This window comes from Pteropus alecto, unplaced genomic scaffold (genome assembly GCF_000325575.1).
Source record: "Pteropus alecto unplaced genomic scaffold, ASM32557v1 scaffold7, whole genome shotgun sequence".
Classification (NCBI taxonomy): Eukaryota; Metazoa; Chordata; class Mammalia; order Chiroptera; family Pteropodidae; genus Pteropus; species Pteropus alecto.
The window spans coordinates 13,807,041-13,833,288 of record NW_006494614.1 but is presented as its reverse complement, the minus strand read 5'-3'; the positions used below and the strand labels follow the sequence as shown (position 1 = coordinate 13,833,288).

Sequence of the window (26,248 nt, the reverse complement as noted above, 5' to 3'; positions counted from 1 at the left end):
CTTTCGTAAAACATGCTTTTCTATATTAAGATATTTTGAGGCAGTTTTTGATTTCTGATAAATATAATATCCTGTGATTTTTGTTTGAGAAGTTAAAATTGACTAACCTGGTACTCTATTTCATTTTGTACTCTGCCTGAAAATTTATATTGCCCATAGAGTATTTAGTCTTTTGTCCTGCAACTTGCCAGATGTATTGACAGTAGCTCATTATATATAAAAACAATTGTTTTCATTGTAAGGTGGGTTGCTGGAGATGGTAGGTTGGATGGATAAATAGTAGGCTAAAGGATTCCCACTTGAAATAAGTTATTTTTCCTCATGGGACTTCAATAATAATGTCAGTATCTGTTCTTTTTGCTATTGTTTTTCAAGCCCAGAATAATAATTAGATTGAAACTCACCAACCTAAACTTAACCTATTTAAGCAAATCCTGAACAGCACAGGAAAGCAGACAAAATTATTTCAGAATCAAGGTTGTCAAAACCAAATCATTACTTAGCTTATATGTGCCAAGGGACACGAAATAATTTAATGCCAAATTAACAGGCTTTCAAATTAGTTCAAAAATAACTTCCTGTTCTTTTTTTCTTATGCAAGGCTAATTTTTGATCTTATCATACATTTGAGTTATGAAAACTCAAATTTGGAAAAATACACAAAGTAATGTGAGAGTGGCATTACATAAAAATCTGTTCTAATTTTCTCACTAGCAAGTTTTCTAGCAATTGTCGAGGGATAAGTATTGTACTAACAATATTGTACTTAAATTTAAATTTGAAAAAATAAAGTTAATATTTATTTTTGTTGATATTATTTTTCTTTTCCTTTTTTAGTAAATTAAGGGAAAATAAGAAAACAGCAGAACTGATTAAAACTGCCAACCTTCTCTTTAATTCCTTTGAGCCTTACTATATGTGGGATTATGTTGCACGTTGGTTTGAAGAATGTTGTAGGTATGTTGAACTGTTTGGTTCATTTTAATTAAATAGCATTCAAAGCCACCCTTTGTTTTTTTAAATTCTTGAGTCTAATGAAAAGAATGTTTATTTATACATTCTACTACTACTACTGACAACTATTATCTAACAACCATGATCTAGCTCTACTCTGTCACTCTAGAATATAGAATTATTGATCATATAATCTTAGAATTGAAAAGTTTAGAGATGAGTAATTCAGTCACCAGCACAGATGAAAGATTTTTCCTCTTCAATCTATAGTAACCCAGTTTTTCTTCGTTGCAGAGAACATAGCACATTTGTGCTACTGCCTCAGCACACATTCCCAAAATGATTCCCACTTTGAATAACAAAAAACCCCTTAGCGTCACACTTGTGTTTTTAAAGCAATAGAACCAGCCATATTGTCACTGGTGAGTGATTTAAGCCCTCCACACCTTAGAACATAAATCTTAAAAAATTCTCTGAAAACCCAAGAATACTAGTGAACCTGAGTAGAATCTCTGGATTCTAGCCCAAATCCTCAGAACCAAATTAACTTCTCAAGCCTCAGGAGCATATAGTCAAATAGTATGTATGATCTTTGGATTAGAAATCTTTTAAAAATATAAATGCTGATGTGGTATATTTAATGATTTAGAAAGTTGCTTGTTGATTCAGCAGATATTGAGTACTCAGTTGGAAAGCACTGTGCTAGGCACATAGATGATCTCTGTCTTCAAAGACTTAGTAGTGGAACAAGTAAGACATGCATATGTATATTTCTAGTATTGAATTAAAAGTTATAAAACCTTTGTAGAGAGTTTAAAATGTAGGAATATCAAGGAATTAGGGGTGTCTTTTGCCACCTGGCCTTCATTTCTACATTCACAAACACACACATTCACCCTCCTTTAGCTAACCTGAACTATTCCCTGAACACACATTAACTTTCATGCTGCGAGCCTTCACTTCTGCTGTTTCTTCTAAAATATTCTTGCCCCTTGCCCATCTGGCAAAGTCCTATACAGATGTAACCCACCTTTCAGTAGCCTTCCTTGACTCACTCAAATCTCCCATCAGAATTAACTTTTCCTGTGTTGTCACATTGTTACATTTATTTGTCTGTATGCTTATATTTCTGGCTGGTTAGGGAGTGTACCATATTCCTAACTTTGTGTCTTCAGAGTGTAGGGCAGTGTATATAGGATTAATATGTTTTGGTGTGAATGTTGGAGTAATGATCTCTACTACTTGGATCAGAAGAGGCTTCCTGGAGGAGGTAACATTTGATCTCAAACTCTGACGAACGGGTGTACTCTGGACATGAGAGAATGAGGACGGAGGAGGGGGGCAATCTAGGAGAACAAGTTGTTCTAAACAAAGACCCTGAGGTTAGAAATCAAGCAGCACATAATCCATTTTAACTAGGAAATAATATCTGTAGTGGGAACAATAGGAAATAAGTCCCAAAAAGTGAGGTCCATCTATAACACTTGGAACTATAGGATGGGAATTATAAGGAGAAGTTAAGTCTAGGAATCCTAGGGATTTTCCACATGGAGGTACAGTAGTGTCCTGGGGAAACAGAATATATTTCATCACAAGAACATTACTGTGTGTGTCCCAATGTTGACTTGACCTTCATTAAAAAGATGGTGTTGTCACCTATATTCATTTCACCTGATAATATACTTGATAAAGTGAATTTTGTCCTTTTAGGAGAACACTGCATGCCCGACTTCAGATTGGGCCTGGAGATAGTAGTGAGTCATCTGAGTTACAACTGACCAATTTCTGCTTACTGGTGGATTTTTTGTTGGATATAGTTTCTTTGGTAAGATCACCTTGGTAAAAAATATTGAGGAAATCTAATGTAGTTCAAATATTTCATTTTGGAGACAAATTTTCAAATAAATTTCATCTTTAAAATTATATTGATTTTTTCCCCCTTTTGGCATATCTTTTTTTCATAAAATTCTCCAAATGTTTTATCCTCTGACATATATATACACACACACACACACAATAAATATATATAAGTCTTATATAATACATGGAATATACTTCATAGTTGCATGTTACTGAAATCTTAAATGTTTAGTATTTAATGGTCTAATGCTGCATTTATATTCATTGATGATTCTTTCTATTAAATGAAGACTGTTGGAAATCTTTTCCCCTTTTCTCTCCTCAATTCTTTGCTTTCTCATTTTGAAGCCTACTAGAAGTATGAGGGTGCTCTGTCAGGTATGATATTCAGCCTGTTTTGTTTTTAAATGATTATATTCACTTTTCTTATAATTTCAGTAATATAGCAAATAAAATTGGGATTATTTTATAATATATACTTTGAAGTACTTAAATTGAGAATTTGAGAATAGAAATTTTATAACTTAAAAATAAAATGACCGTACAATGTTAATTAAGAGCTTGATACATATAAAATATTACAGATGATTAAAATTACTTTTTTTAATAAAGATTAAGTATAAATGAAATAACATAACTTTTAGGTTACACATTGTTTAAACTTTCGTCATTTCACTATTTTCAGGAAACTTATATTGAAATCCAGACAGAACACTTGCCCCAGTTGCTGCTCAGGATGGTTTCTGCCCTGACAAGCCATCTCCAGACATTGCACTTGTCTGAACTCACAGATTCGCTCAGACTCTGCTCAAAGATTCTTAGCAAAGTTCAACCTCCACTGTTATCGGCCAGCACTGGAGGTGTTTTGCAGTTTCCAAGTGGGCAGAACAACTCAGTCAAAGAATGGGAAGTAAAAAAGGTAATGTTAGCTATTAATTTTGTTATAGACCAAGTTACAGATGGTATAGACCCTTGAACAACATGGATTCGAACTGCGTGGGTCCACTTATACCCAGATTTTCTTCGATAAATACAAAATTTGGGGAGATTTGCGACAATTTGAAAATACAGATGAGCCAAGTAGCTTAGAAGTGAAAAAATTAAGAAAAAGACGTCATGAATGCATAAAATATACATAGATAATAGTCTATTTTATCATTTACTACTATAAAACATACACAAATCTATTACAAAAGGTTAAAATTTATCAAAACCTATGAGCACACTTGCAGATCATCTACATGGCACCATTCATAGTGGAGAGAAATGTAAACTGATGCTGTATTAAATCATTACTGCATAAAATTAACTATAGTAAATACTGTACTACTGTAAAGTTTCGTAGCCAACTCATTGCTATTTCAGTGAACTCAAGTGTTGCAAGTATCCACTTAAAACGCCATGTGATGCTAACCGTCTCTGCATGAGCAATTTCTCTGTCCAATAAATTGCATATTGCAGTAAAAAGTGATCTCAAGATTCTCGTATATTTTTCATTGTTTTCAGTGCAGTACTGTAAACCTCGAATAACGCCATGAGACCCATACGAAATGCCACTAGTTATGCTGGAAGTGCTCCCAAGAGGCAGAGAGAGAACATTACAAGAAAAAGTTGAATTGCTTGATATGTACTGTATATTGTGGTTTGCAGCTGTGGTAGCCATTCAAGATAAATGAATCCAGCATAGGACCATTGTTTAAACAACAACAAAGAAATCTGTGAAGCAGTCGCTACAGCTTTGCCAGCAGGAGCAAAATCCATGCACTTTTGTGAAATACTTTTTTATCTCATACTGAAAATGCAGCTTTAACATGGGTGTAAGTTTGCTATAAGAAAAGCAAGCTCTAATGTATGTGACAACTTAAAGTGAAAGGAAAGTGAAGGATCTAAAGCTGGAGAATTTAATGCCAGCAAAGGGTGGTTTGATAATTTTAGAAAGAGCTTTGTTTTTTTAAAATGCCAAGGTAACAAGAGAAGCAGCTCTGCCTACGAAGAGGCAGCAGATGATTTCCCAGAGGCCATTAAGAAAATCGTTTGAAGAGAAAGGGTATCTGCCTGAACAGGTTTTTAATGGAGATGAAAGTGCCCTATTCTGGTGAAAAAATACCACAAAGGACATCTTTTACTAAGGAAGAAATGTGAGCGCCAGGCTATAAGGCAGGAAGGGATAGGCTAGCTCTACTCTTTATGCAAATGCAGTCGGGTTTATGATCAGAACTGCCCTTATCCATAAAGTTGCTAACCTCTCAGCTTTGAAGGGAAAAGATAAATGCCAGTTGCCAGTCTTTTTGGTTGTACAACAAGAAGGCCTGGACATTGAGAACCCGTTTTTTGGATTGGTTCCATCAGTGCTTTATCCCTGGAGTCAGAAAGTACTTTGCCAGTAAAGGCAGTCTGGGACTGCCTTTTAAAGTTCTTTTGATGTTGGACAATGGCCCTGGTCACCCAGAACTCCATAAGGTCAGTTAAAGGCCTTGAAGTGGTCTACTTGACCCAAAACACAACTTCTCTAATTCAAGCCTCCAGATCAGGGGGTCTATAGGACCTTTAAGGCTCATTACACACAGTTCTCTATGGAGAGGATTGTCAGTGCTATGGAAGAGAACCCCAACAGAGAGAACATCATGAAAGTCTGGAAAGATTACACCATTGAAGATGTCATTATTATGGGAAAATCTGTGAAAGCCATCAAGCCCAAACAGTAAATTCCTGGAGAAAACTGTGCAGATAATGTATATGACTTCACAGGATTTACAACAGAGCCAATCAGGGAAGTTATGAAAGAGATTGTGGATATGGCAAAAAGGTAGGGGGTGAAGGATTTCAAGATAAAGATCTTGGAGAAATTCAAGATCTAATAGACACCACAGAGGAATTAACAGAAGATGACTTGGTGAAGATGAGTGCTTTTGAGTGCTTCCAAACTGGTGCCAGGCAATTAGGAAGAAGATGTAGAAGAAGCAGTGCCAGAAAACAAATCTGGCAGAAGGGTTCCAAGTATTCAAGACTATTTTTGACTTATTACATGGACCCTTCTTTGATACAGGCACTTAAAACTAAATAAAGCAAATGATGGAAGAGGGATTGGTACCATGTAGAAACATTTTTAAAGAAATAAAGAAATAAACATTTTAAAGAAGTCAGACAGAAATTACAATGTATTTCCATATAGTTATACTGAGTATTCCTGCCTGTCCTGCCTCCCCTTCCACCTTCTTCACCTCTTCTGTCTCTGCCTCCCCTAAGACAGCAAGACCAACCCCTCCTCTTCCTCCTCAGCCTACTCAATGTGAAGATGATGAAGTCCTTTATGATGATCCACTTCCACTTACGAATAGAAACTAATCATCATGCCATACAATTATTAATTTATCTGTTCTGTATGTGTATGTCTTAATGTAAAAAGTTTAATAACTGTACGGCAAGAACTGTGCGAGATGTTTTTGTGTCATTATGGAGATAATGCGTCATCATTATGGAGATAATTTGTGTCATTGCCTAAGTATTCATCCTGTAGGCATAAGATAAATTATATTTAATATAAAATTAATAAGGTGTTAGTTTTCTTACTGTTTTATAACTTTGCTTTCAAAGAATTACATTACTGTATAATATGTCTCTCTTGTAATTGAAGAATCTGTGGATCAGCCAATCATCACAGGTAAGTGGTTTTTTTAAAAAGTTAGTGTTTCCAAATCTGTATTATGAATATGTGAATATTAAATGCCATATAAATTTTATAACAATTCTGTAGTGTATAAGCTAAGCTACCATGAAGCAATCGTGTTGATTACAGTAGGCAACCATAAAGCAGCAATATTGCTGCTGCTTTGTTATCTGTGCATGAATCATTATACCAGTAAATAATTGTAAATTTATTTTTTAGCATTATCTTTTTTTATCTCTAGTATTAATCATATATATAACATCTACAGTGTTTTGTGTCATGTAACACAATATTGTGTAGGTACTGACAGTGTAAACTTACAGTATAAATAAATACAGTAGAGTACTGTATATGTATTTTTTGCTCCTTATGATTTTTCTAAACATTTTCTTTTCTCTAGCTTTATTGTAAGAACACAGTATAAAATATATATAATAAAATATGTGTAAATTGACTGTTACTGGTGATGTTTCTGGTCAACAGGCTATTACGTTTTGGGAGAGTCAAAGTTGGATTTTGGGGGCATTGAAGTCTTCCCAGCCCCCATGTTGTTCAAGGGTCAGCTGTATATTTCTTCAAAGCAGAACAGTTTCTGAGTAAAATCACTTATATATAACCATTTAAATATTAGTGAATCTTGTCTAGATCCAAATGTTGTAGCATTTGGACCATCTTGTAGGCTTTTGGCTCTAGTGCAGTTAAACTGTTTATATCAGCACTTTCCAATAGAAATATGTCAGCAGCATATGTAATTTTAAACTTTCCGGTAGCCACTTTTAAAAAGTAAAAAGAAACAGGTGAAAATTATTTTAATTATATTTTATTTAGCCCTTTATAGCTAATTTATTATAATTTCAATATGTAATCAATATAAAATTGATGTAATATAAAAAATTAGCTATTTTACATTCTTTTTTGTACTTTCTTCAAAATTCCAGTGTATATGTTACACTTACAGCATATCTTTGTTCAAATGCTAAATTTTTATCAGAAACATTTGAAATTAAAAAAAATTTAGTTTCTCTATCAGATCAGCCATATTTCAAGTACTCAGTAGCCACATGGGCTAATAATACTATATTGGACAGTAGGTTTATAATCTAAACTTTACTGGTCCTTTACACACACACACACACACACACACACACACACACACACTAAATTTTTGACATGCTCTTCTTAAAATCCAGAATCTTTTTACTCTCCCCAATCTTCTAGATTCTTAAAGCTATTTTATGACATTGAAGAGAATTGTAATAATTCTAATCTGGCATTAGTAGCATACTTAAGCACCTATGGAAAAATCAGTAATTTAAGAGCTTTCAGTTTTGTAATATTAAAATATTTTTAGCAAATATTAATGAAAACATTTAATGGAATTATATAGGTACAGTGGCACTATGTTAAAACAACGATTCAAAAATTTCTAGCATATAAGATTCGTTACCAAAATCTAGGATTTGTATAGTTGCCCTTATTTTTTTTTTTTCAGTTGCTTTTTTATTGTTTTTCTGTCTAACAAAATGTATTGTCAGGATAATGTTATGCAGCTATTTCCATCAAATATTAATCCTAAAACTTTTTCCTTGGTCATTCTAAATATATTGCTCTTCATATATGAAATGAACATTACAGATCCTTAATTTAAATGTATCCCAGGATTATCCTACATAAAATAAAACCAGTTTCTATCACTTTTCTTCCTACCTGCTTATTTTTTATATGTGATGTTATGATACAATTCTGTTGCTGGGAAATTCATTTTGTGTGTTGTTTTTTCTTCATTATGCCTCTAGGGTCTTCTTAAAGTTAAAACTACAATAATATTAGCTGCTTTTGAAGCTTTGCTTTTTATTTGAATGAGTGAGAGTAGGTGAGAGTAGGGAAAAGAATTTAGCATTCTCTCAGTAACATTCAAATATGTGAATATTTACTAAGTAGAAAACATCTGAAGGCACTTATCTATTGTTCCAGGTAAGGTAAATGGGAACATAGATTCACAGTAAATGAAATACAATTAAATAGTATACTTTTTTTTTTTTTAATACTGTGGTTCATTAACCTTAGAGTATGCTTTTCCCTCTCTCTCTGGTTTTCTTCTATGTTCCCAGGACATATATCTTCTTTCCTACTTTTTACTGAAGCACAATGATATTATCTTCACTGAGATGTCTGAAAATTGATCATATTTGAAAGCTGAGGTTATTTTCTGTGTTTTTTTTGAAAGTGTAAGTGAAGGACTGGTTCTTTAAAAAATTATAAATCTCATTTTGTCTCTATGCACTTAGTACATTTCTGTAAAATCAGTGTATTAGATCTCTATACCCAAATGTCCAAAACATGTAAAACCTGTTTTCAGAAAGACATTTTATTTTATTTGTAATATGGAACATACAACTAAATATTATAAATATACGCAAGTTTAACTAAATTTGTAGGTTGAATTCTATTAATGTAATAGTATTTTACGATCCTTATATTTAAAAGTTCAATACAGAAATAACTTTACAGTAATAATCTAATGACAATTTTACCATTTAATATTTTCTAAAAGTGTATAAATACAAGATTTTAGTTGGTTGTTAACTTTCAGAGGAAAGAATTGACAAGTTCAATTCTAATAGCCACATCTGACTTTGGCATTATAATATGAAAATTTCTCATACCATTAACAGATACAGTGATATGCTGTGGTGAAAAGAGCATGAAGTTTAGAATCACCTCATTTGAGCTCTTCTAACTACTAAGCTTATTTGCTATAAACTTGGACAAGTTTTTTTTTTCTTTTTTTAACTTCCCTGAGCTTCAGTTTTTTTACCTTTGAAAGAGAGAAAAGAGCCTCTCTTCATTCAACGTTCATGCTGCGTCAGGCGCTAGAGGTGAATTAGGCATAGTCTTTGCTCTTCTAAACTCTTTCTTTCTAAGAGACGGACTTTAAACAAATAATTGTACATTGAATTATAGTCGTGATAAATGTATAAAGGAAAATATAGTGTGGGATTAATGTGGAAAATGGGGTGATCTGACCTAGATTTGAGGCCAAGAAATTCTTGAGAAAGGCTTATTTGAGTGAAACCCTAGAAGAATTGGAAGTAGGGATGAGGTAAAAAGAAGAGAGCACTTGACAGAGGAAAGAACATTCACAAAGGCTCTTAGGCAGATAGGAGCACAGTGCAGACAGGGAGATGCAGCTCTTGAGGCAGGCAGGAGACAGGTCTTAAAGAGACTTTTCACTATATACTAAGGCTTTTACTCTTTATCTTAGGAACAATGGGAGCACATACAAGAGAAAAAGGCAAGTAATATAATCAGATTTGTATATTAGAAAAATTACTCTGGCTGCAGTGTAGAGTATGGATCTGAGAAGCAAAAATGGATATGGGGAGACCTGCAGTAGGTAAGAGGTGGTGGTAACGTGCTAACAAGATGGTAGGGTAAGACTAATAGATGGATTAGCCATGTATTTAGGAGAAAAAAATCAGTAAGACGTTGTCATGGGTTGGTAAAGGTGATCATTAACATTTACTAAATGTTTGCTAAGTGTTATTTATTATGCCGAGTACTTTATATATCCTGTCTTTCTTAATCTTGTAGCAGCTGTAAAATGTAGGAATTACTGTCATCTCAGTTACACAGATGAGGAAACTGAGGTTCGGAGGTTAAGTAACTTGCCAATCTAGTAAGTAGAGAGCCTTAGCTGACTTATGACCAGCACCCTTAACCACTATGCTGATGTGGATTTAGAAGAAGTGTGGAGGAGAGGTAGAGAAGGTACCAAGAATCACCTTTAGGTTTCTGTCTCCCTGGTTTGATGAATGGTGGTATGACTCACTGAAGCAAGGAACATTGGGTAAGGCTTAGCTTTGTGGCAGCAGATCGGTTAGTGTATATCTTTAGTGATCTTATTCAAATTCAAATTATGCTCTGGCACAATCACCCAAGGAATTCATATGTATGATTTTTGTTTACATAAGCCAGAAAATATGTTTGATGATTATACTTGTCCGATTATTATAGGGAGGGAACAGTTAATCTATTTCAGCTCTACTTCAGGAGTTGCTTTATTTTTTGTTTATAGGTTGTTTCTTACCTTGTCCTAAAGATTATAAACTCTTCCTTTTATTCCTAGTACCTAATACAGTGTCTGGCACACAATGTGGGTTCAGCAACTTTGCTGAAAGATTGTAAGATTAATAGCAAACATTTAAATAATGCTTTACACATTTCAGGCAGAAATTTTACACTCATTTCCTGAACAGATGACCTATTAGAGTTTATTTCTAGTTTTCAAAATGTCATTTTTTTTTAACTTTACATATTTCATTCCTTGTATTTAGACAAGGAAAATTGCAGTTTAGACATTAGGAAAATGTTTTCATAAAGTAGATTGAATAAATTATTAGTTGTTTGAAAGCAAAGATGTGGATCCTAGAAATTTGTACATATATTTTGCTCTCGAGAACCTAACTTTATACTATGCATGTAGTGGAAAATAATTACTTAGTGAATGACTTTAGTTAATATATTCATTAGAACTATATCAGTATTTTCTATTTATTATCATAGATATATAAATCAATTGTAGAAACTCTTATAAGATTCAATTGAATATGTAGATTGCGAATAGTCTAAAATTGACTTCTCTCAAAACGTGGCCATTTGTAAATTTTAATTCCTAATATATACATTTAGCTACTCAGCCTTTTGTTCTTTTAATCTCAACCAGGTATCATCAGTTTCCTCTGAAAATCCTACTGAAGTTTTTGAAGATGGAGAAAATCCACCAAGTAGTCAATCGTCAGAGAGTGGATTCACCGAGTTTATACAGTATCAAGCAGACCGAACTGATGATATTGACAGAGAACTGAGTGAGGGGCAAGGAGCAGCTACCAACCCAATTGGTAGCACGTCTTCTGAGACGGAAACAGCCTCCACTGTGGGATCTGAGGAAACCATCATCCAGCCCCCTTCTATAGTCACTCAGGGGACAGCACCCCAAAGTGGGAAGACAGCCCAAAAGACGGCAATGCAGTGCTGCTTGGAGTACGTCCAGCAGTTTCTCACCAGACTTATCAACCTCTACATCATTCAGAGTAACTCTTTTTCTCAGGCTTTAGCTACAGAACATCATGGGGAGCTCAGCCTAGAGCAAGGACAGACTTCAAAATGGGACAGAGATTCACACGGAGATGTAAAAGAGAGAAACATAAGTAAACAAAAAACTTCAAAAGAATACCTTTCTGCCTTCCTTGCTGCCTGCCAGCTCTTCTTGGAGTGCTCAAGTTTCCCAGTTTACATTGCTGAGGGGAACCATACCTCAGAGCTCCATTCTGAAAAATCAGAGACCGGTAAGGTAGTTTCTGTTTGATGTATATTTGAATATTTTCTATAGTATGCTTTTTTTTTAAGGAGCACTCATTAAAAGTGGGAATTTTTTTAGGCAGTTCATTTTAAAATTAATTTATAGATTTTTATTAATAGTGTCACTCTGTGGAGATTGATAATGTTGGAAATTTTGTGATTTTGATGTCTCAAAGTTTGCAAGTGAGTAGAAGCTAAGAAAATTAACTTGTTTCTCTGGAAAATATTGTAATATTTAGATCCACTGGGTTTCTTTATTATGACTAGTATCATGTGTTTGTTTAAGTTTTTATATATACCCACATAGTGTACTGAGTACTACATAATGTTTAATCAAACATTAATATACTGTCTTTCAGAATAGGAAAATAGATTGTATAACTTGGCATAAGAAAAATACATATTAAAAAAATTTATGAAGTTTTTGTTACTGCTTTATTTGCTTAAAGCTCCAGTCTAGGTAAGAAACCATGTGTTTATTATCAGATCAAGGCCTAAAAGTATTAAGTAGAGGTACTTTGTTTTTTTAAATTAACTTGGATGGTAGGGTATATGTGAGGTTTAGTGTGATGAACTCTGTTCGCTTCTGTCTTTTATTTCAGACTGGGAGCATGTACAGCCTCCACTGTGGCTCCAGACTCTGATGAATGCTTGTAGCCAAGCAAGTGATTTCAGTGTACAGAGTGTTGCTATTTCACTTGTCATGGACCTGGTGGGATTGACTCAGTCTGTGGCCATGGTCACTGGGGAAAACATCAACAGCGTGGAACCTGCACAGCCCTTAAGTCCAAACCAGGGAAGAGTAGCTGTGGTTATTAGACCTCCCCTCACTCCGGGCAATTTGAGGTACATAGCTGAGAAGACTGAATTTTTCAAGGTAAATTCTAAGAAATACATATATAATTAAGATGATACTTAACCTAGTTTAAGTAGCAAAGATGTTAAAGACGATAATCAGGCTTAATTGAACACCTTAATGACAATCTGTAGAGAAAAAGATACCACATTTGATTTGTACTGCTTTGTCTATCTTGTCCTCAATTTTGTGTAGAGAAAAAAGATATGGATGAGGGGAGTATTAGGGTAAGGAGAAGACAAATATTAAGGCACTAGAGCCACAGAGGAAATAATTTCAGCTAAAAAAGAAAGGAAAGCTCACTTACATAATAAAACTTATTTCCAGATGAAGTGGTTGTGGCACTTTTGCTTTTTACAACTTCAGTACTCCAAAACTCACAGGAAAAGTTTTTCTGACTGTATATTGTCTGATTATCATCTGTGATATATAACGGCATTTATAAAAAAAAAGCACAGTCTTTGATTTCTATCAAAATAGTACAGATAATCTCTACTAGAAAGAACATCAAGTATATTTGGATTGTATTATATCTTAAGTAGGTAGATTTTTTTATACATAAAAAATAAAAAATTTTTAAATCTGATTTCAAGTCATTGCGCCCCTCCAGATAGTTCCTTCTGCTAGACTAGAGTTGATATGATGGTAAACTCTGAAGACCGTTGCATTTTTATTAATGCTGTCATAGGTCATTAAGTGCTATGTTAACACATGAAGCTGAGATACATATGACCTATTTTATATGGCTTAAGTAGTTTGGATAGTTGAACTATGAATTATATTTCACTTTGCAATATGTAACTATAAATCTTAGTGTATTAAATGTGGGAATTATGTCCTCTTAAGAATAATATATTCTAGTTAATGACTTTACTAAATGTCATTAAAATAGTGAACTGGAGACTATTTTGGCCCTGCAGAAAGTGCTTACATGTCTGATGTCTAAAATTAATACTATTACAGGACTATCATAAAAGGTTCTAAGGGCCTAGATGACCAGAAGTGGGCTGATGGAAAGGTATACTTTTAAATCTCATTCCGGTGGCATGATGAGTATTAAAGACCTTCTAGCTGTGGCAGTCAGATTGTACCAAAAGGAAATGTTTGCTAATAAGTTTTTATTTATGGTTTTGTAACACTGTCACTTTTATATCTTTTTCTATAGCATGTAGCTTTAACATTGTGGGACCAGCTAGGAGATAGGACACCTCAGCACCACCAAAAGAGTGTGGAACTGTTTTATCAATTACATAACTTGGTTCCGTCTTCTAGCATCTGTGAGGATGTTATAAGTCAGCAGTTAACCCATAAAGATAAGGTAAATTCTGCTATTCTTATCCTGTGTCCATTCCCCACTCCTATTAAACCAAAGTGCAAATTAAGGAAACTAGGAAAATTACCGCAGCTAGTATCTGAATAAGAGATATTAGCTTCATTCAGAGCGATCTTAATATCTTTAAAATAAATGTGTTCTGTTCTTTTCTGAGGAAAGTTCCTTACAAAGGCATCAGTAATATGAAAAATCAGGTAATCCAAAATCAAATACTGGGTTTATTTCTTGGTTCAGGACACCAGTTATGGGTAGTAATGTTTAAAGTTGCTGGTCCAAATTCTTGGGTCATTTAAAGAGGAATCAGTGGCCTCAGTTATGGAACTGAAGGATACATTAATATATGGGAAACGAAATAATATGTTATATTTATGAGCTATAGAATGCTAATATGTGAGATTATATTATTTTCATTATATTAAATATACAAAATAAGGATTTTGTATTTTAACGTATAGGAAGTGATACATAAATCAGTTAGAGTAAAGGTGTCTGAGCTACAGGTGAGCCTGAGAAGAAGTGGATTGCCCTAATTAAAAAAAAAAAAAAACTTCACACAGGTGAGTTTGAATGGATCATATTCAAAAAGGCTTTGTGTTCAATAAATGAAACATTTGGCAAGGTGGTGAAGTGGGAAACGAGGGAGTAAATGAGAAGAATTAAAAGTTTATTCCCAGGAAAATGTTAAAATTCTATTCCAGCTTCAACACATTCTTTCACAACTGTTTAGAAATAAAATTTTAAATAAAGTTCTTATATTTTAATTTAACAATTTTTATTAAATTAAGTATAAATTTAGGACAAATTATATACCTGTTTTCTTGTGTAACTTTCACTTGTAAAGAAACACTAAATTCTTAATAAAGATACTCACCATCCATGAAAAAAGTTAAAATACCTGTTATTGCTTACTTTTATTTTTACATGTTTGTATTAGCTGATATACAAACACAGCATTTATTAAGCCCACGGAAAAAGCAAGCACTTCTCTGACCTGTCACAAGCAATTTAGACAGTTGCAACTCCTGATTTGGGGTAGCTTTTACTTGAAGGATACTACAAGTGCTAGAGAAAGACTATAAACATTTTTATAATATCACAATTTCTACTTGGTTTATTATAAACCAGCTTCGTAAGTGATGATAAGTTCATTTGGGATTAATATATAATTTCTGGGAGCAAAATAAATTATATAGTACAATAAAATCAACTTTGACTACCAAATATTTGTATTAAAATGGGATAAGTGCTTCCTATACTCAACATATGATCATAATGACATGCACATTATTAGCTCATCACCTATTATTATACAGTATAATCTAGTAAACTGATTACCTAGTCTAAACAAAATAATAATTATTTATGAGGCAGTGTGAGATGATTCTTTAGGTTTAATGTTTCGTATATATTATTTTCTAGGTTTCTACTTCCAAAAAAAAAAAATTAAGTTTATTGCAGTGTGTATTGGTGTACCGGAAACATTGAATGCAATAGTCTCTATGAAATAGTTACTTTGATTTTGCTAAAATCACTTAATATCTTCAAAGGACAAAATAATTTAATCTCCCATATTCCTCCTCAGAAAATAAGGATGGAAGCACATGCAAAGTTTGCAGTTCTTTGGCATCTAACAAGGGACCTCCATATAAATAAGTCTTCATCTTTTGCACGTTCTTTTGACAGGTTGGTTACTTTTTATATTCAGATTTTACAGTCAGATACCTTAATGTCTCTTTTCTTGAATCTTTTGATTAGTTTGGCAGGTGTAGGCAATAGCAATTTATAGATTTTATAAATGGAACTTATAAATTATTAAAAACCTAAGCTATGTTAAAATGTATGGCATTTTTATTTAGGCACCAGATTTTATTTATCTGCCAGATTTTCCCTTTTCCTTTTCTAGATTTGTAGAACCCAGGACCCTTCCTTTCACTGGACAGTTATCAAGTCCCTACAATGTGGCAGGTGCCATTCTAGGTGTCAGGGTTACAGGAATGAATACAGCCTCTTGAATCTATTCACATTCAGTGAAATTGCATATAAACAGTAGACTGTATAAGTGTTTCTCTAGCAATTGTTGTCAATCTTCTGCCTGAACTGGACTTAGTAAAATCTAAAGCTAAAATACTGACAAATGTCTTCCAAGGATTCAGAGAGCCTGTAGCTGTCTGAGAGCGATTTTGCTATTTGTCTAGGCTACTTTGATGACTTGTCTGAGATTTACATTAACTTCTAAGGAGTTCCACTTATAGATAAATTCATACATTGGCATAAGATAGCAGCCTCAATCAGCAGGTTTTATAGAGATGGCCCGCAAATCTAATTGTGCTTAAAGCTCAGCTTAGGATCAGATGTGTGCTCTACTGGTTATTTCAGCTGGTGATCTTTAAGCAGCTTCACCATCTTGAAATAATCTGCTGTCAAACCCCTACAAGAATTAGGCCCTAGGCACTTTACAAATACCATCTTTAATTTGACAGCCACCTTTTCTCATTGTACAAGTGAGACAGTGAAGGCCCAGAGAAGTTAAGTGACTTGCCCAAGACTACACATGAGATAAAGTATATGGCCCAGATTTGAATCTTGGGTTTTCTGATTCCAAACCACACTTTCATACCTTTCACAGAAGGTCTTTCCTTGAATTAAGCACATAGTTTTGATTCATAAAGAGAATGGGAGCAGAGGAGCATGGACCAGTACAGTATTGACTTACCTTGCAGGGGCGGGGTTAGTATTTGGTGATAAGAACAGAGTATGTTGCTAAAACAAGACTAATTTTCTAAGTTTTTCTCTATTCTTTAGTATTTATCTTATAAGAATAATGTATGCTTGTGAAATTTCAAAAAACAGTACATACAAAAAGAGAAAAGATTGTTTTCTCCTTTCTTATTCTATCTCCTGAGACTGTAGGGATTATTAAAATGCTGTGGTCAAAAATTATCCTGAAGTATGATTAGTTTAAAATAGTTAATTCAAAATAAACACAATTTATGTCAATTTTAGAAAAATTACAGTGTTACAAGTAGGTGTTCTTTAATTATTTGTTTTTATTGTAGGTCACTGTTTATCATGCTGGATAGCCTTAACAGTCTCGATGGGTCTACCAGCTCTGTGGGACAAGCTTGGCTGAACCAAGTCCTACAAAGACATGATATCGCAAGAGTTTTGGAACCATTGCTATTGCTCCTGCTTCATCCAAAAACTCAGAGGGTTTCAGTGCAGCGTGTACAAGCAGAACGTTATTGGAATAAAGCTTCTTGTTATCCTGGAGAAGAGAGTGACAAGCAGCATTTCATGCAAAATTTTGCATGCAGCAATGGTGAATATCACACGAAAGTAGAACAGCTTTATTTAGAATTAAGTTATTGAAATGAAGTGAGTGGTGAACAAAACAGTGATTGGCGAGATAATTGAATGTGAGGTTTTCTCCATGGACTTATTTTCTCCCTTTTGCATGCACTAGTAATGCTCATGTGAGCCATGTCAGAATGTGCTTCATCAATGACCATCTTAGAGGATTTGAATCTGTCTTATCAGCTAACTCTTTCAGGGGAGGAATCAGCACAACTCTGGGCAGAGACATTCTTTAATTTTGATCGAAATACCTTTAGGTTTTATTTAGCAATCTTGGTCTTGCAAGGCTCTATAGATAGTTCACTAGGAATTTATAGTAAGCTTATAATGCATATTTATATTTCATGAGTCATTATTCAAAAGTGGGAATAATAACCCACTTTTCAAGTCATGTTTGTGACGTGTTCAGTGAAGTGGCTGGCATGTTATAAGTGTTTGATAAATGCTGTATTACTATGAAGTCTACACTTTACAAACTATCGAGTGATGCCCTCTATAATTCGGTGATAATGGCCCCTTATATTAGATTAATTTATTATACTTCAGGAACAAAAGTATCTCACATATCTCCTTTGTATCTCTTAACAAATAATCCTGTGAAGTCAGTAAAAAAAGGTAATTTTACCGAGCAGGGGTTTGATTTTTAGAAGGCTGTGCTTTCTCAAAGGTCCACAGCTGTTAAGTGACGCAAGCTGGAACTAAATCGTCACACTCCCACTTCATCTTTAGTGTGTTTCTACAGAGATTTGGTTTCTTTCTCTAGCTTCCTTTCTACCTGCTTCCCCTGAACTTTCTAAGAACATGCTCTACTCTGCTTATTGTCAGAACTTCTTTGTGTTATTTTACCTGCTGCAATTCCTGCCTATCTGCTGAATTCTCACCTCTCCTCTGAAATCATTCTCATACCTCATGATATCATGATACTTTCACTGAATTTGACAGCATTTAGTTAGTATCACTCATATGGAACTAAGGCTTTCACCCTTCCTAAAAGAATGCCATCAATGGAGTATGTCCCCCAAAAATATAGAAATTGATAAATGTATTTATGATCCCTTGCTAGTTTTAAACTCTTTAGAGGGAACAGTGATGTGCTTCCCTTCTCTCACCCTCATTGTCTACTGGTTTAGGGCCTTACTCAGATAATTCTTAAATATTTGTTGCATTTTATTAAAATCAAGGAGGTAATGTACTTATACATTAACTATATACTAAACTATTTGAATTCTGAGAAACAGCATAAGTAAAAAGAAGTAGAGGGGAGGGGAAAAAACAAATTTTTAATTATTTGTTCCCCTTCCATAGGGAGGGAAAAAAACACAAATTTTGAACTGCAGTAAAAAGCATATCTTATTTGGGTATAAGGGCAAGTTTTTCTTTTTTTTTTCTGCGTTAAGTGTGCTGTTCTGTTTAATTCAACCGAATAACAGGCCTGTTATTGAATCGTCTTTATTAAATAAACTTTAGTTAATAGTTATCTATATAATATTCTAAATTAAAAGTTTATATAGTAATAAAATATGATTTTAGTAGGTAAATGTAAGTTGGTTTTGAGACTAATGATTAAAAATCTTGAGTTCAGTCTACATTTCTATATTTTATTTAACATATTTTATATTTTTCCGTCTTTACTGTTTTTTTCATATGCCAGTAAGCCAAGTACAACTTGTTGCATCTAAAGGAAATGGTGAAAAGCCACTTACCATGGACGAAATAGAGAACTTCAGTCTCACTGTTAATCCATTGAGTGACAGACTTTCCCTTCTAAGTACCAGCAGTGAGACAATTCCAATGGTTGTATCTGATTTTGATCTTCCAGACCAACAGATAGAAATACTTCAGAGTTCTGACTCTGGATGTTCACAGTCCTCTGCTGGGGACAACTTGAGTTACGAAGTTGATCCTGAAAATGTGAATATCCAAGAAGATTCTCAAATGCCAAATGCTAACTCCCCAGATGATGATGTTAAGCAGGTGGTGTTTGACCTGATATGTAAAGTCGTAAGTGGACTCGAAGCAGAATTGGCATCAGTTACATCTCAGTTAGAAATTGAAGCTCTGCACTCAAAGCACAGTGATATAGATCCAGGCGAGGAGATTAAAGATCAGTCCACTCAGCAGAATCAGAGTACTTTGCTGAGCAATGAAAGTTCTCAGTTTCTGCCTGTGTCTGTAGAGGAAAGCCATGAGTGTGCGGCAAATGGAATCTCCAGAAATAGCTCCTCACCTTGTATTTCAGGAACCGCACAGACTCTTCATGATCCTTCTGTTGCTTCCACAGAAACCAAATCTAGACAGAGGAGTCACAGTAGTATTCAGTTCAGCTTCAAAGAAAAATTATCAGAAAAGATGTCAGAGAAAGAAACAATTGTTAAGGAGTCAGGTAAACAACCAGGAGCAAAACCTAAAGTAAAACTTGCCAGAAAAAAGGATGATGACAAGAAAAAGACTTCAAATGAAAAACTTAAACAAACCAATGTATTCTTTAGTGATGGTCTGGATTTAGAGAACTGGTATAGCTGTGGAGAGGGAGAAATTTCTGAAATTGAGAGTGACATGGGTTCTCCAGGATCACGGAAATCTCCCAATTTCAACATCCATCCTCTCTATCAACATGTGCTTCTGTATCTCCAGTTGTATGATTCGTCAAGAACTCTTTATGCTTTTTCTGCCATCAAAGCCATCTTGAAAACTAACCCTATTGCTTTTGTAAATGCCATTTCAACCACTAGTGTAAATAATGTGTATACCCCTCAGTTGTCTCTGCTTCAGAATCTCTTGGCCAGACATCGGATTTCTGTCATGGGCAAAGACTTCTATAGTCACATTCCAGTGGACTCAAATCATAACTTCCGGAGTTCTATGTACATAGAAATTCTTATTTCCCTCTGCTTATATTACATGCGTAGCCATTACCCAACTCATGTCAAGGTGACTGCACAAGATTTAATAGGCAATCGAAACATGCAGATGATGAGCATAGAAATTTTGACACTTCTCTTTAGCGAGCTAGCAAAAGTAATAGAAAGCTCAGCAAAGGGCTTCCCTAGTTTTATCTCTGATATGTTATCTAAGTGCAAAGTTCAGAAAGTAATTCTTCACTGTCTGCTGTCATCTATCTTTAGTGCACAGAAATGGCATAGTGAAAAAATATCAGGTAAGAACATGTTTGCTGTTGAAGAAGGTTTCTCAGAGGACAGCCTTATCAACTTCTCAGAAGATGAATTTGACAATGGCAGCACACTCCAGTCACAACTTCTTAAAGTTCTTCAGAGACTCATTGTTCTAGAACACCGAGTAATGACTATCCCTGAAGAGAATGAAACAGGTTTTGATTTTGTTGTATCTGATCTGGAGCACATCAGTCCCCATCAGCCCATGACTTCTCTTCAGTATTTGCATGCTCAGCCAATCACATGTCAAGGCATGTTCCTTTGTGCGGTGATACGGGCTTTACATCAACACTGTGCTTGTAAGATGCACCCACAATGGATTGGTTTAATCACATCTACTCTGCCTTACATGGGAAAAGTTCTACAGAGAGTGGTTGTTTCTGTGACACTACAACTTTGCAGAAATTTAGATAATCTAATTCAGCAGTATAAATATGAAACAGGATTATCCGATAGTAGGTAAGGACTGATTTTTAACTTTGTTATCATTTTAACTTTGTTATCATTGACTTTTTTCACATATAAGACTGCTTAGACATCCATAAAGTTAGTCACAATTTGAGTAAATAAATTAGTATTAGGTTACAAATAGGTTAGTTTCACAAAGAAGAAAATTCAGCTTGAGAAAGGGTAGCAATGAAAGAATCAAGATTGGAAAAAGGAAGGAATATTTAAACAGACCCTTTTTTTCTCCTAAGAGCTGAAATTAATTATGTTCTTCTTGATTAAGCTGGCAAAAGTAATAGCTCAGCAGAGGGTTTCTCTAGTCTTATCCGATATATTATCTAAATACAAATTGATTTCACATTAAAATTAACTTAAAATTACAAATATTTTCCCATCTGATTTTATTTCTTGTTTTGGAGGAGAATTTCATCCGTATTCCCAGGCCATGTTTAAAATTAATCCGTCAAGAATCATCCATGTGTTTACTAGACTAGTTCTGGTTTATTTCCTGAATTATCTCAACTACTACATGGAAAATATAAGAAAATTGCCTATAACATTTAATATTGGTATACCTACACAGTTGCTAGAGATTTACTGGCTATAGTTGTTTGTATAGAATTTTTTAGCCAAAAAGAATGTTAGTACATTTAATGTGACTCACTTATTTTATAGATTAGGATATAAAAGCCCCTAATTTATTCTTTTAGTCATTTACTTATGTAATATTTATTGAGCACTTACAGTGTATGTAGCATGTGCTGGACATTCACTATTGATAAGACATATAAAACATGAACTTTTCTTTCTCAGAACTTGTATTCAAATGAATGCATTTTATTTCAGGCCTTTGTGGATGGCGTCAATTATTCCACCAGATATGATTCTTATGCTTTTAGAAGGGATCACAGCCATTATCCATTACTGTTTGTTGGATCCTACTACACAGTATCACCAAGTAAGTCTGCACAAATATATGACTTTTTTTTGAAAGACTCTGAGATTTAATGAGGCCCCATTTGTAAAGCTCAGTAAGTGATATGTTTTTTCCCCCCCAACTTTAATAGCTTTTGGTCAATGTAGACCAAAAACACTTGTTTGAAGCCCGCAGTGGAATCCTCTCAATCCTTCATATGATCATGTCCTCTGTGACACTGCTTTGGAGTATACTGCAGCAGGCTGATTCTTCAGAAAAGATGATTGTTGCTGCATCTGCATCTGTTACCACAATTAATCTTGGAGCCACAAAGGTTAGATAATTCATACTTCCTCCAGAGTTCAAGAGTCTATTCAAGCACTTTCCTGAAGATTTTGTTCAGAATTCGTGAATAATTTGAGTATTTATGGCACTCTAATAGATTGAGTAATTAATTATCAAATAATTTTTAACTTTTATTGAGATGTAACATATCATAAAAATTACCTGTTTACAGTATATAGAATACAATGATGGTTTTAAGAACTTACAGAGTAGTGAAACTATCACAACAATTTAATTTTTGAACATGTCTTATTACCACTGCAAAGATTCCTCATATCCATTTGCAGTCACTCCTTGTTCCCATTCCTTATCCCACTCAACCATTAATCTGTTTTCTTTTCAGAGCCCTCCATATAAATGGAATCATACTTTATTTGGTTTTTTGTATCTAGCTTCTTTCATGTGACATAATGTCTTTGAGGTTTATTCATACACGTTGCAACTTTGTTCCTTTTTTTTTTTCTTTTTAGGACATTTTAAGTTGACATTTTATATGCAAACCCTTCTGGAAAACAATTTAGCAATATGTGCAAAGAGCTTTAAAAGTTTTATAGTTTTTGACCTAGTAATGATTTCTAAGGTAATCAAAATTATGCAAAGATATATTTATAAGATGTTTATTATAGCCTTATTTAATGGCAAAGAGAGATCCTAAACAATAAATAATGAAATGGTTAAATAAATTATCCTGTCAGTGCTACAGTATGTAGCCACTAAAATCATGAATTTGAAGAATTCTTAGTGGTTGAAAAAAACTTAAAAATTTAGTGAAACAGAGATGGTACATAATTGAACAAATATTATATTTCCAATTATATAAAATGAATTTCTCTGCGGAAAAAGGAATAAAAAAATTTCATGTGTTAATAGTGATCATCTCAATGTTGGGATTAATGATTATTTTTAAAAAAGTTTTTCTTCTCTATACCCAAATATTTTCCAAATTTTTTACTTTAGAAGAAAATCATATTAATGTTTAAAAGTGTGTTATGCTATGTCAGTTATCAAATTGACGTCTCTTGACCTGACTTCCTAGATTTGTGAGTCATAGGAACACATCTGGAATTGGAGGAAGGGGAACAGTTATAACCATTAGAAAATTTTGTCTTAAGTAATGATGCTTAGATTAAACTTTGCCCTTTTTTTTGTTCAATTTTACTTAAATGTAAAACCTCTCCTCTCGAGCCCTTTTGTAAAAATCTATATCGAATGTAATTAAATTTCATATACAGTTGATCCTTGAACAATGCAAGGGTTGGGGTGCTGACGCCCTGTGCAATTGAAAATCCATGTATAACTTTTGACTTCCCCAAAACTTAAGTTGTTTTTCAGTATCCATAGGGGATTAGTTCCAGGACCCCCCGTCGATATCAAAATCTGAGGATACCCTCAGATTCCCTGTGTTAAAATAGTATAGATCAATGCATGAGTCAGTCTCCACATCAGTAGACTCCCAACCATAGGTGAAAAACTATACAGGTATTTATTGGAAAAAGTCTGCATATAAGTGGGCCCTTGCAGTTCAAACCCTCATTGTTCAAAAATACAACTATATTGTATTTTTCTATTATCACACTGATTAGACTCTTGCATTGGCTGATTGGTTATTGTCATTTCATAGGCTTTTTTTTTTTTTTTTTGGAATGCTAATGACCATGGTTGCATCTCTTAACATGATTAAAGTTTACTGTTATTTAGGTAGTAAAGCGTATAAGTACTATATATTATTTCAAGAAAAACTAAAAAACTAAAAATTAAAACTATAGTTTAATTATTAATGCTTTTTAATTCACTTGTCATTTGTTTAAATTGTTTTAGAACTTGAGACAGCAGATCCTTGAATTACTAGGCCCCATTTCAATGAATCATGGTGTTCATTTTATGGCTGCCATTGCATTTGTATGGAATGAAAGAAAACAGAACAAAACCAGCAACAGGACCAAGGTATGTATTTAACCATTTGGTACTTTTTTGTTTTTTCATTTGGTAAGTATTTGGTGAGTTTTAATCCTCACTTAATGTTAACAATGGGTTCTTGGAACTGTGATGGAACAACATATAATAAAACCAGTTTTACCATAGAGGAATTAATATAAACAAGAGTTAAGTTCCTACAGAGTCTCATCAATATTATACAAATAAAATGATGTTATTTGAGGACCTGCTATACATGCTAGTTTTCAACTCTCCATTAATTGTGATGGGGCTGGGACGAGGTGGGTAAGTAGAAAAGCAACAGTGTGTCTACAGGTTTAGATAATGACTTGTTGCCTAAATTTCTTGAATAAGTATAAAAGGTGTTATTTTATGCAAAAAAAAATAGTATTATATTAAAACTGTAGCTGTATTTAAATATAAATGGTAATATAGTATAGTGTGTGTTTTTTTTACTCTTAAATTGTATTAATGCTTTCAGTTTGTGTGTCATTTAAAACAAAATATGTGCTTTAAAAAGCATTCTTATACATAAACAGATCAAGGGACGGTTAAGTAATTTATCCCTAAGACAAGCACATCATTTTTATTCAGTTGTGTTCACGAAAGAGAAATCCACTTTAAATCTTTTTCTTTGGATTAAAGACATTTGGAAATTATTATTCAGGAATGGCAAATGTTTTCCCGGAACAAATGTATTTTCCAATAGGAAATGCTGATGCAATTCAAAGGCATTAGTATCAATAAAGAGAACTGGAACAGCATTTGGGGAATGCATGGTCACTGGGAAGAGTCTTCCAATGGGCCTAAAATCCATGTCCAGTTAATCAGGTAGCATGAATCGAAAGATTTAGATGGAAAAACAGGTAGCATGAGCCAGGTTATGTGACACATATATAGGCACATGACTAGTCTAAACATGACTAGGTTAAACAGGTAGTTAGGTTTTACAGACTAATTTGTTCTTTCATTGGGAAAATAGTCAAATATAATGTAATTTCCATTTACTGGCACTTATTGATAAATAAATGCAATTAGATCCAGAGCAGTAAATGTCCTTCCAGATACACACCAGAAGTACATACTAGCTAACAGATGTCAGAATAGCCGAAGCAAAGTGATCACGCTCCAGTTTTCTTACAGTGCAGTTAAATGAATGCTAAACTGTCTTGTATTGTTTCTATACATAGTACTGCCTACTCTCATTTCAGTGTGGTTTTTTTTAAATTCTAGTTATTCAGGGTACAAAGCAAGGTATGGAAAGGTTTCATCTTGACTAGTTTTTCATTATGACATAATAGCTTAAACATTTTGTTTCTAAATGTAATTCATATATTGGTTTTGACTTTGAAAGCTTGATAAAAATTTTCTATATTACTATTAGAAGTAAATAGTGACTCATTAGAATATTATGGCTGTTAAATTTACATTCATGTAAGATAGATGATTGGTCTAGCTGAAGATTTCTGATCTGTTATTTTTGTGCTCATTTCACATTACATATATGCTGACATTTCTAAAGTAATGACATTATTTTACATACGAGGATTCAGTAGTAGATATTACATTGGACACTTGAAATCCTGGACTATATAAAAGCAACCAAGGACACGTGGTTTAGGATGACATATTGAATACATGCGTTTTTCTCTGCTCTCTTTCTCAAAAATAAGAGTAAGAGAATAAGAGTAAGAGAATTACAAAAGCCCACAATAACGAAAAAATTAGGAAAGATGACCAAAGAAAAATTAATGTCAACAAAATTTTGCAGGATGAAAAAGACATGTCTGAGTTGTAACTGACTTAGTAGAGAAAGCTGATATCTAAGTGTCTGCAAGAGGGGAAGGAGCTCCTGCTATAAAACCACAGGTGGTCTCTGGAAGTAGAGTATCAGGTACTTCTAAAAGCAAAGGGTTAATTAGGATGGGGCTAAAATCTGGAGGAGAGTGAGTCAGTTTACTCTGTGAAGAGTTTGTTAGGAGAGGCTCTGGATTCGAGGGCACAAGGTTCATGTAGAAGTTAGACTTCATGCTGAAAACAGGAGCAT

The 26,248-nt window shown here is 33.9% G+C and overlaps 1 protein-coding gene across 4 annotated transcripts in view; it reads left to right on the top strand.

Moving 5' to 3' along the window:
- Positions 1 to 26,248, top strand: part of DOPEY1 (dopey family member 1) — an 84,485-nt gene that overhangs the window by 36,460 nt on the left and 21,777 nt on the right. For all 4 annotated transcript variants that reach the window (XM_006926352.3, XM_015600377.2, XM_006926353.3 and 1 more), the window contains 12 exons: positions 838 to 957; positions 2,665 to 2,779; positions 3,500 to 3,733; positions 11,208 to 11,829; positions 12,445 to 12,719; positions 13,864 to 14,016; positions 15,614 to 15,714; positions 17,088 to 17,350; positions 19,037 to 21,017; positions 21,852 to 21,963; positions 22,073 to 22,255; positions 24,085 to 24,210. In XM_006926352.3, the coding sequence (XP_006926414.2) occupies positions 838 to 957; positions 2,665 to 2,779; positions 3,500 to 3,733; positions 11,208 to 11,829; positions 12,445 to 12,719; positions 13,864 to 14,016; positions 15,614 to 15,714; positions 17,088 to 17,350; positions 19,037 to 21,017; positions 21,852 to 21,963; positions 22,073 to 22,255; positions 24,085 to 24,210 (4,285 nt within the window). The remainder of the gene's footprint in view (positions 1 to 837; positions 958 to 2,664; positions 2,780 to 3,499; positions 3,734 to 11,207; positions 11,830 to 12,444; positions 12,720 to 13,863; positions 14,017 to 15,613; positions 15,715 to 17,087; positions 17,351 to 19,036; positions 21,018 to 21,851; positions 21,964 to 22,072; positions 22,256 to 24,084; positions 24,211 to 26,248) is intronic.